Source organism: Cotesia typhae, unplaced genomic scaffold (genome assembly GCF_013202065.1).
Source record: "Cotesia typhae breed Kobodo isofemale line unplaced genomic scaffold, CoteBio_Ctyphae scaffold_13, whole genome shotgun sequence".
Lineage (NCBI taxonomy): Eukaryota > Metazoa > Arthropoda > Insecta > Hymenoptera > Braconidae > Cotesia > Cotesia typhae.
In genome coordinates, this window is record NW_027423774.1 from 4,330,124 (window position 1) to 4,342,428 (window position 12,305).

General features: G+C 30.2%; 2 protein-coding genes and 1 pseudogene across 2 annotated transcripts; 1 reads left to right on the plus strand and 2 right to left on the minus strand.

Annotated features, from left to right (window-relative positions):
• Positions 1 to 180: 180 nt before the first annotated feature.
• LOC141535299 (uncharacterized) lies at positions 181 to 4,307 on the minus strand (annotated as a pseudogene).
• A 2,738-nt stretch (positions 4,308 to 7,045) lies between these two features.
• Positions 7,046 to 8,026, minus strand: LOC141535300 (1-phosphatidylinositol phosphodiesterase-like). The gene has a single exon (XM_074255166.1). It carries the CDS (start codon positions 8,024 to 8,026, stop codon positions 7,046 to 7,048), a length of 981 nt encoding a protein of 326 aa, XP_074111267.1.
• A 1,939-nt stretch (positions 8,027 to 9,965) lies between these two features.
• Positions 9,966 to 12,302, plus strand: Hr83 (nuclear hormone receptor 83). Its single transcript, XM_074254621.1, has 5 exons — positions 9,966 to 10,160; positions 10,446 to 10,541; positions 11,332 to 11,532; positions 11,654 to 11,959; positions 12,070 to 12,302. The coding sequence occupies exons 1-5, from the start codon at positions 9,992 to 9,994 to the stop codon at positions 12,300 to 12,302; spliced, it is 1,005 nt and encodes a 334-aa protein (XP_074110722.1). The 5' UTR covers positions 9,966 to 9,991.
• Positions 12,303 to 12,305: the final 3 nt, after the last annotated feature.

Genomic DNA, 12,305 nt, shown 5'->3' on the forward strand with positions numbered 1-12,305 from the left:
ACAATTTTAGTAAACAACTTCTGAATTTTTACTAAAAATTATTTTTTTAATAGAAAAAATCTAGAAAACTTTTTTTCAACATTTAGCAAGAAAGTTACTGTGAGAAAAATTTTTATTTCTTCAACTAAAAAAATAAAATTGTATAAAATTTTCAGCCAATTAATTTTTTATTACAAAACATTCTTCGTTTCTTTCAAAATAAATTATTTCTTTTAGTGTATTTAAATTTTTGATAAATAATAAAAAATAAATTTTAATGTAATGCTTTAATTAAGAAATTTAAGTAATGCTTTTAATTGAAGCCTATTCCAAAAACTTCATTTCTGAACATTTTTCTTCTAGTAGTCATCTTCTTCTTCATCTTCATCTTCTTCTTTTTCTTCTTCTTCTTCTTCTTCTTCTTCATCTTCTTCTGGCATGTAAGCCCGTTGATAATTTTGTACCTCCTCATCAGACAACACATCATCAATGAACAGACTGATATCAATATTGAAGAGTTTCAGAGCAAGAATATCACCGTAATCTTCACCATGCTTCAGATAAATCCCGACTCCACCCAAAGCGACACTTGGGGTAAATGAGACTGGTCTCAGATCGAATAAAGGAAGGGTGTAATTGCCAGCAGTTGAAGCCAAACTTGACACGGTGAATTTGGAAAATTGATTAGGTTTTGACACGGGTTCATTAATCGGAGATTTTGTCACCCGGATTCGTGTACTTAGTTCTGTAAGCAAGTACCATTAATTTTTCATCACTCTAACAGACTCACAGGTCTACTTACCTTTGCTGAGAATACTCAGGTAATGGAGTCGGCGTATTGCGAACGGTGAACCATTGGGATCCGTCTGGATCCGTGTCCAGTGTTCCACTCTCGTAATCGAAGAAGGTAGCTCGGACTTGTATCTCAACTGGGCTGTTGAAATCACCTTCGTCTTCATGGTTCAGCCTGGCGCCCGTGATTACAAGATGATACGGCAGTACGATGTCGTCCAAATTTATTGTTTACTGATCCCAAGTAATGAAAGTGAAATCTTTTCCTCGTGTCAGCCTTTCGCCGTTTTTTAGTGCGAATTCACCCTGAGCGATGTAATTCATGTACATGAAATCTTCTAGAGGGATCCATTCTTTGCTGCACTGATAGAAAATTTATGTTGACTCAAGAGATATTTTCTTGATCTAAGAATTTATTTTGGAAGACAAATGATTATTTTGATTTAAGAATTTCTTGTCTTGATTTAGATTTTCTTGGCTTAAGAGCTATATTATCTTCAATCAATACATTTACTTTTTCAACCAAAATAACATTATCGTTTAAAAAACTTAAAATAATTCATCAAAGTATATTTCAAATACTAAATAGTCTTTAATTGTTATACCGAAAAAAAATTATTTCTTGGAAATAAGTAAATTAATATTAATAAAAAAAAAAAGCCATTCTTAACACAAGTCGGTAACATCTTGAATCAATGTTATCGCCTATCTTGAACCAAGAGACAAAAATTCTTGGAAGAAATATATCTATATCTAGTTTCAAGAGTTCAAATTTTGAAGAAAAAATGTTTCTTGAATCAAGATTGTTTTTCTATCAGTGTGGATTTGTTTATTTTTCCTTGCGGAAGCAATTGTCCCTGCTGGATTTGAAGGTGGATTATGTCGTCTTTTGCAGTGAATTTTATTCCTGATACTACCCTAAAAAATTACAAAAAAAAAAAAAAATGGATACATTTTATTAAAAATTAAGAGTAAATTTGGAGTTAGAATTTTTACTCGGAAAAAATAATTTAATTCGAATTTAAGTTTGTAGCAAAAAATTTTTTTGTTAAATATTTAACACTTTTGTATGTAAATTTAAGAATTATTGTATTGAAAAAAGTGTTAATTATTTAACATAAAAATTTTAAACATCCAATTTTTTACTGTGTACATTATTAAGGTCTACATGCATAAAATTCACACATGCGGTGTCTTTGGAAATGTTACGTACATATTGTTATAGACATCGGTTTCCTGAGGTCTCAAGCTGAAAGTTCGTATAACATTTGCCGTGGCAGATTCTTGAAAACAGTGACAGATGCAATTGTCACACCTGTTGAAATTACGATGATGCCAACTCAAATATTTTTGCCTGTTGGAAGGACACGATGCGTCTGGGCCGTATCTTCTGTTTTTTGTATCCACCCATGTATAACGTTTTGGAGAGTCATTAGGCTAAATATAATCAAAATTTACTAATTCTGCTCATAATTCTGTCAAGTAATAGTTTTTAGATACCTGATCGCAGATGGTAGTTACTCCAATCCAACTGCACCCATGAATTCTTCCAAGACAGTTGATTCTTAGAGTATAATTATTATCTTCATACTTTCTGTACAATTTAGACGTCCAAATATCACCACATGTGTAATAACATGTAGCTTCACTAAATGCCTGCATTTCGTTAACTACTATATATGATTGAAGACCCGTAAATTCACCTCATTGATCTGTAAAGAGAAATGCACACAGCCAAAATAAAGCCGTATTTATTGATCTGAAAAATAATTAAGAATATTTTGAACTTTTAATTGAAATCAGTAGATACGATACCATCTTTAAGGCGTTCAGCACCGCAAAATTTGATCTCCCTTGAGGCTTTCTTCATTTCTGATTGAACAGTGCTGAGGTAATCTTTAGATCTTAGCACAAGTTGCGAAACTGCGCTCTCTAGTTCTCCAACGTACGGTTCTAAATCGGTTAAATTTTGATGTACAATATTACTTCTGGAATAATAAAAAAAATAATTGGGGTACTTACCACTGTGTCTGGCGGTGAGGATCATATAAGCGAAAACAGTCATCACAAATCCTCTTATTTCGCAGACTACAATAGTCTTGTAAATTTCATACAGACGTTGTTGGAATGAATAGTCTAGATTGCATGATTCGACTGGGTCAGACACCTGAAAGTCAATTATCTCCATCATAATTACAAAAAGCAAAAAGAGCCATTCGGCCGCATAAATAGAAGTAGATTTCCAATTTTAATAAAATCACAACAATTATGATGCAAATACTTTAATCACATTGATAAAATCTCTTTTCCCTATAATCTACTAATAAATTTTGAGACTTACGCTTTGGAAGTTTGAAAGAGTTTGAAGAAGCCCCGCCTGGAAGAAACCAGAAGTAGAAGGAACAAACAGTCGGTGCATTTTATTAAGAATGTTTATCAAATCGCCGGTGTCACTTGAAGTCACGGATTTTATGAATTTATTAATGGTCCGCTTGTTGAATTTTCCGAGATTCTTTGCATATTTTTTGTACTGTGCGTATAGCCCGTCGATTCTTACAATCAAATCGTGAAATTTATCCATTCCCTTGTCGACTTGACCTTGCGCAGGAAGCCTCTTCAACAGAACCGTCAATACTTTTTCCATTTTAGTGTTTACCGAATTGGTTAACTCTTTCAATTGATCAGAAATGGCATCGATTTTAGTGAGCATCTGGTCTAGTTTGTACTCTTCGTCACCGATCAGCAAAGCTCCGAATGGAACCTCACCGCTGCTGACGTCGGCTATATCATCACCAAAACTCGCGATAGCACGGATAGATTCTAAGCCGAAACTACATACTTCAGAAGGAAAATTCTGCACCTCAATCAGAAGATATAACAAGAATGTTGATACTTTGATCATTTTAAACTTTTTTATTAGTTAAAATATTTTAGTTTTGTAACATGTTACTTTAGGTGCTACCTCAAGTGTAAGCTGGCTGTTTCGCGAAGTTACTTCTACATACAAAATATTAGATAGCAAAGCAATTATTTCAAATTATCGAACAATTAGGTAGATAGATAAGAATTATTGTTGGTAATTGTAAGGTAGTTATTTTACATAATAGTTGATAAAATAACTACAACGTCAAGGACTTTCAAATTTAATTTAATAACTTGAATAGAAAATTTTTTTTTTAATTATTATTAAATGTAAGCATCATTCTTATTTACAAAAATTTTGAGTTTCAAAAGCAAATATTTTCCCTACTGATAAAAAAAAGCATTCATACGCTAAACAATTTCTTTGAATTAAATGAGACTCGCAAGGAAAAAAGTAAACTGTAAAATTCACTAGGATTCCGGTTAATTTTTATAGTTTCAAACAGTAAAAAGGATGTCGGGGTGGCAAAAATATAAATATTACATTCAATCAAATAAACCAAAACAAAATAGTATTTTGAAATGATGCGTGTTTTTTTGGTTATTTTTACGGAAAAAATAATAGGAGTTATAAACTTGTTGACAAGCACTAAAAATTTTAAAAATAGACTTTTGATAAGATTTTTTTAAGTGCCTGGTTGAAAAAACATAAATAAGATTAATTTTAAATGATATAATTCTAAAAAAAATATTTCCAAAATTTGACTCTTGTGTTGAAATTTTGATAATTCAATAAAGCTCTGTACTATTTTCCAAAAATAGTTGCTTTTATTTCATCAAAAATAAGCTCCAAATACTTTTCAGAATGATTTTAAGTAAAGCATTTCTTTTTTTGGTATTTTGAAGAAAAAAAATTTTTTATTGAACCAAAAATATAAAATTATAAAACACAATTTTGATCGATTTTTTTCTTTTGTATTTTCAATAGCCTAATTAAAAAGTACTAAAACTTGATTAAACAATTGTAGCCTTTTATAGATTTTTAATCGTTTCGATAAAAAATATGAAGTAATACTCGATAAAAAAAAATGACACTAATAATTTTCAACAAAACGTTTTTTGTTTCAGAAGTCAATTATTAAATTTTTTATAATCAGTAAAAACATTGCATGGCATAAAACAAAAGTGATCAATTTATTATTTCATTAACTAACATATCTTCGTTTTTTTTTTCTTATGGACGTTGACGGATCACGTTGCTGTGATAAACCTGGTTAACAAGATCCGCAGTCGGAAAAGCGGTTTTAAGAATTATCAATCCACGATGCGAATTATCAAAGTAATTTGCCATGAAGTGATTAATCGGTTCATCACACTGCTTAGTGCCCTTCACTGCCATTTCGTAGCTTGAATCCATGAAATCGCCCGACAAAAAACTAATGAAACACTGATAATCCTCGAAGAAACTAGCTTCTTGCAATTTTCTAAGTTCTCTCTGCTTAGCCTGAATTTGACGTTCACCAAAAATCGATACTCTTCTTTGGCTAGACAATCTACATTCCGGTTCCAAATTCTTGACACATTGACTAAAAAACCTGTCACCGATTGTTCCGAGCAACATTTTACCACGATGCATCTCTATTGTGTCGTTCAAGGACCAATCCTTGACCAAAAGATCATCATTAGCACGCAGATAACCATTTAGAGCTTGGCAAAACTTTTTTTCAGAAGAATTAACGGAATAAATAAATGCAAACCCAATTTCTCCGGGATTTTTTTTTTAGAAATGCTCTCATTATTTCTATGGCCCGTTCAAATGTCATCTTCAAATCATACAAAATTGTATGAATCTTCAATTTGTTGGATCCAACACGAAGGCCGAGTTCCCAAACTCGTATACCATTGACCAGTTGATCGGAAAGATCCATTTCTTGGGTACGGTGCCAAAGTATGTTGTAAGTAACGGAATCGTGAGTTGCGACCAACGCAAGATTGTTCAACTTTCGTCCGCCGCGCAAATTTTTTATATATTTAATAAGATCGGTAAATTGCTGATAATGATATTTTTTGCATTTTTTAGAAGAACATCCTTCAATAGGATTAATAGTGAGTAAATTTAAAATCAAAATAACAAATTCTAACTTCCACATTTTTTTTAACAAAAAATTGAGAAATGTGTAACCTCTATCAAACGGCTAACATTAACTGACAATTAAGAATTTAATCAGATAAATCACAAATTATGAACAGTTACCGAAAATAGAGCTCAATACTTTCAGAGTGCAATTAAGTTTTTATTGACTTATATCCAATGGCCAATTTTTTCTTCAATGTCTTATTTATTAATAGTTTTTTTTCATGATAACAGATGAACTTTTAGACCATTTTTTGTTTCAAAAATAATAAAGAGATTAAACTGAAAATAATTTTCAGTTATTATGAACGTCAATAAAGATGAATTACATAAAAACTTGGTTCAGTAATTGATTGGACTAAAAACTGATGCCAGAAAAGTTCCTAAATAAAATCACAAAGAGGTTTTTACTTTAGAACTTAAAAACTCAAACTTAACTCTCTTCTAGTGAGACAATTTAGCGACCATACGCCATCTGTTGGAGATTTTTAGTACTAATTTTGATTAGAAAATAATAGGTAGTAAATTTTTATATTATAGTAATTGATTGTACCTCTTAGTGTAAAAAAGTATATAATTAGTTTTATTTTGGTATTTTGTAAATATATTAAAATCAAAAATAGAAAAAAAAATTTTTTTGACAAATAATTTAAACCAAACCAATTAAAATTTATAATTTTTTATAAATGTTTATGAATTTTTATTTATCATCACAAGTGCCGAAATAGTCGATTACGCAATTCAAACATAAATGAATTTAATTAATGTAACAATAAGTCATTATTAATCTGTACAGCTGGTAAAAAAAATTATAAATATTATTTTCATATAAAAATATAAAAATCACAATGTTTTGACGAAAATTATTATTCTTGTCTTATAAAATAGATTAAATTAAAAACAATTAAACTGCTTTGTTATGTTTTTAAAATCATTCATCAAGATATTTTTAGCTCTAATGTTCGAAATAAAGATAAGTATTTGTTAATTATTATTGCGGTCTAATATCAGCACTTATATTTACAGCAATTAATAATAGGTAATATTTAGAAAAATTTTTGTACATTTATTTTGAATTTAGTAACTACAATGAAGTTATAGAAAAATTCAAAGTTAGGAAAATTCATAACTAAAATTTTAAAGCAAAATTTTAGAAATCTAAAAATTTTGAATTTTATAAAAAATGTATTTTTAGGAAAATGGGTTTATTATTACAATTTATTATATTATCATTAACTTTCTTGATATACAGTAAAAAATTTACATAAATTTCCAGTATTATTGTATTTTTGACATAAAATTAGTTATATCTACTTTTGGATCATAATGAGCATCAACATCCCAGACATTTTTAGAGTAATTATGATTATTACTGTTAATAACATGTTTGATCAGCTCTTGAGTTGGAAAGTCTGTCAAAAGGATGATTAGCGCCCGATGAGGATTCACAAACGTATTGGCGACTCGTACGTTCATCGGCATTGAACAATACGAGCCACCCAATCCCTCTATCGCGACCTTATATGTAATTGATCCTTTTCTATTTTTTAAAGCAACAATATTAATAAAGCATTTATGGTTTTCTAAAAAACTGGCGTCTTGTAATTTCATGAATTCAATGGCTTTTATTTCTTCGAGTGCGAGATCCTCCACGTCACCGTCATTTACCCTAAAGTCTGATGATACTAGACACCGCGACCCTAAATGGACAACACAATCGTTAAAGGACCAATCGTTGATCGTCGCAAACAGTATTTTCCCGCGATACTCTTTAATTTTAGCATTCAGTGACCAAATTTTGAGCATATTTGGCTTGAGGTAAGTCTCCAGTATTTGACAGACACTTTTGGAAGTGTTGTATGGCATTATATGGGCCTGATTCATCAAGACAATCAGGAATTCTTCGGGATGATCAACAAGAAATTGGACAAAAACATCCAAAATGTCGCCAAATGTTTGATAAGCAAAAACCAAATCGTCGTATACAGCTAATTCGTCGGAAAATGGTCTAACAGTGATGTCAAAAACTCTTACGCCAAATTCCAGCTGATCATTGATGCTCAAACTTTGATGACTATCGATCGCTGAGGACTGTGTTCCGACCAGCGCGATATCGCTCATGTTCCTGTCATCTGGCAGGAGCGTCAAAAATTCAGCGTGAGTTGAGTGAGGCTTGTAATGGTAATTCGGACATGTGGTGAAGCAGCCATTTATTACAATTATGTGTAGCAGTATAAATTGTATCGGAATTTTCCACATTTTACACATAAATTTTTCAATGTTTTGGAAATTAAATTAAAAATACTTATTTGATGTAGCAAGTGTTGTTGAAGTAATTCGAAACTGATCAACTGATTTTAGGTAACCGGAAGTTATTATATTTATCGATAAGACATTTTATCGTAAAAAGTTTTATTTTTGGAGCTTTTGATGATATCGAAGGTAATGACTCTCAATTCATAGAACGGATGTATATAAAAAGATGTTTTTATTCTATTTAAATTACAATAAACGATTTAGTTCATTTTACAGGAAAATTTCGTTGTTTAAAAATAATTTAGTTACGTTGAAATAAATTTACTAGAATCAAGAGAAACATTTTTGAACTAAGAATATAATTTTGAAGAATTTGATAATCTTGCAAAAAATTATAAGCAATTAAGGCTGATTTAATTAGCGGGAATAATATTATTGTCCAACGACTAATAATTGATAATTATTAGTCTTGTAATGAGTATCAAAATGGAATGCTTACGAAGTAATTACACACAATAGTACGAAAAAAATACAAATAGGGTAGAAGGGGAAGGTAGAAGTACCATTTGTGGCCACTGTACCGTTTATAGCCATTTATTGTTCAAATAAACGATAGAAATGAATTTATATTAATAAACCATTACAAACTCGATTTGTTTCAATATAAATTTTTTTTTTAATTCAAAAAAAAAAATATGGTTATAATATTATAATTTTTTATAAATTAATTCAAATGTTAACTGTCCAAAAACGGTGCTAAGGTGGCCAAAAACGGTACTTTCACCCTACATTATTTAAAAAATAAAAAATTTCAATTTAAAAAATTTATTTTTTTGCTGAGCTATGAGATCAACTACGCCTGACGAAGGATTAACTCAATTTTACTTTTTTATCAATGTCAAAATAAAAATTTAGTATTTTTTTGTCAAGAAACTAATTATATCATTTTCTGGGTCGTAATGAACATCATCATCCCAGCCACTATAAGCGTTATTTGGATCATTACTGTCATTAATAATGTCGATCAATTCTTGATTTGAAAAGTCTGCCATGACGATGACCAACGCTCGATGAGGATTCATAAACGTATTAACGACTCGTACGTTCATCGGCATTGAACAATAAAAAACTCCTGATCCCTGCATTGCGACCATGTTAGCATAGTCTTCTCGGTCAGTAGTCATAGCAATTACATTTATGAAGCATTGATAGTCCTCAAAGAAACTGGCGTCTTGCAGCATCGTGAATTCAACAGCTTTTCTGTCTAACTCTCCAGAACTAAGCTTGCTGAACTTATTTACGTGATAGTCTGATGATAGTCGACAGCTCGATCTCAAGTTAACAACACAATTTTGAAACGACCTATCGTTGATCGTCGCGAACAATATTTTCCCGCGATATTCTTTAATTCTGGCATTCAGTGACCAACTTTTGAGCATATTCGGGGTTAAGTAACTGTCCAATATTTGACAGTTATTTTTGGTGACGTCTCATCCAGGAAAATGATCTTCTCTCATTAAGACAATCACGAATTCTTTGGGATTATCAGCAAGAAATTCGAGAACAATATTTATAGCATGGCCAAACATTTGATTGGCAAAGTATACACCGTCGTGGATTTCAGTTGTAAAATTTTGGAAAAAAAAATAAAACGACAGAGTAATTGTAATAAAAAATAAAATTTATTGACACCTACAATGAAACTAAAAATTATTTATGTAAATATTATTTCACTGGGTGGAGAACATCGGAGCGATTTGTTTGACTATTCCCACCCAACCTCTTTTCACATCCACTTACCTACCCCTAAGTGGAATCACAACCTAACTGGTCATAGAAATATGTCGACATTTATTCACCTTCCGATCGGGTAACAGTGTCAGAGATTTACTCCTGGTATAGTTAAATCATGGGTAAGAGAACAGCACAATTGATAATTGATATTATTTTTTTTTTATTGATATCTTTATGAATAAAATAAATTCTGTTTACGAAGGACGCACTTTACCGAGTCCAGTGGCTTGCAAAGTTTGTGGTGATCGTTCCTACGGAAAACATTACGGTGTTTATTGTTGTGATGGTTGTTCATGTTTCTTCAAAAGGTCTGTTCGACGCGGTGTCATCTATACTTGTATAGGTAATTTTAATTTTTTGTTTTATTGTAATAAATATTATAAAATATATGTGTAACAAGATTTTGAAAAAATTAAAGTCCTTTATTTTTTATTTTTATGAATATTTTGGTCTCAATATTATTTTGGATGTTGAGTTTTTTTAATTGAACAACGGTAGTGAATTTTTCAAAAAAAATTTTTGCTGTAGCTTATCAAGGTCCCTTTTTTAATGAATTTTTTTTTTACTTCAAAGTGAAAATTTTCTTAAAAAAAAAATTTTTAATGAAAAAAATTTTTTTTTAATTAAGCTGGAAATGGAAATTGTTCGATAGACAAAGCAAGAAGAAATTGGTGTCCGCATTGCCGGCTAAAAAAATGTTTCGCCGTAGAAATGAATATAACAGGTAAATTTCCAAAATTAAAACTTATAAGTAGGTCCAAGATTTTTTCCGAAAATATTAATATTGTAAAGAAAGTTGTAAAAAATATTTTCACTGTAATTTCTTAATTAATATTCATAATAAATGATTCAAATTTTACCTAACTATCAAAATCTTAATTTTGAAATTGCGGTTTATCTATTGGACTTAAAAAAAAAATGATAAGACATTTTTTTTTGATAAAATTAAATTTTGAAAAATTTTTATTTAATATTTTTTTATACGACTAATATTTCCGCCTCGATTACAAAAATTAAATATTGTTGTTTTGAAATTAAGACAAAAATCTTGTCCTCACTTATAAACTATAATTAAAAGCATTATTAATTCATTAGATAACGGATATAAAAAAAAATAAGGGCGTGAGATTTTGACGTTAGAGTGTTGGACTTGGACTTGAGCAAACAAGTGGCCGTGCGACGACTGACACGTGCTTGATCATACGACAAAGAAGTGTCAACAGTTATAATTGACAACCGACCACAAACTTACCTGTCAGAATCGCTGTTACGCAAATAAAATAGTTACTGTTTTCTGTAGATAAATGATAAAGCGATTCTTACTTTTTACTTTTTCATTTTTGTAGTTCAAAAATTATATACATGAAAAAGTTTCTGTGTAATTTTATACTAAATTAAACACACCAGAAAACAAAATTTTTTATCATAAAAATTATTTGTTTTGTTTTTTTTTTTATTTTCTGTTACTTTAAAATTTTAAACTTTTGTTGACTTTTAATTTCAACATTTTTAAGCGGTTCAAGAAGAACGAGGACCTCGGATAAAAGTCAGGCATAGAATTCCATCTGTTTGGACACAAACAGAATCAGTTAGTAACATCATTAGCTTGAACAGTAATTTTTCCTTCGGAATAACTGACTATAAGCACCAAGAACCTGCTCTTGCATCAAATTCTGCGATATTAAATCCTGTAGTGCCCAAAATTGTGACATCCGGTAAGAAATTAAAGCTAATTTCAATTATTAAGAATTTTTGCACCCTTTAAAATTCTTAAATCATTAATATAAATAATAACAATAATTAAAAATAAATAAAATAAAATAATTTATGATTCAGAGGAAACACTTCAGTACGAAATAGTGGCAGAAATATTTCTGTCATCAATTCGTAACGCTCGAAAACACAAATATTTTTCAAAAATAAATCCAACGTCACAAAATATAATCCTCCGCAATAATTGGTCAGCGTTATTCATTCTTCACTTATCAACATGGCCGATAGACTTTACGACGCTAGACATTACCAGTTCTACGGGCAATAAAAGTATAATTAGATACTTATCGTCAGCGCGATCGACTATTACTAAGTTACAGCTCGATCAAATTGAATTATCGTGTCTGGAAACTTTTACTCTCTGTTCAGGTAATAAATTAAAAAATTTATTTTTTTTTTTTTTTTTTTTATGCCTTATTATATTATAATTTATAGAACTTTTTACATATTTTAATGGAAACAAATTTTTATTTTTTTAGAATTCACTGAAAATGCTGAAGCGATCGAAACAATAAATGTTGCAAAAAATTCTGCATTGCAATTGTTAATCACTCATTTACAGAATCGGCAAAATTCTAATAACAGATTAGCGGAAATTATTTTTGTTCTACCGATTTTGTTCGCTTGCTGTTCGAAAGAATTGTCTGCGGCATTGTTCACACCTATTATCGGCGACGTTTCACTCGAGCAAGTTATCGCTTCTATCCAATAAAAA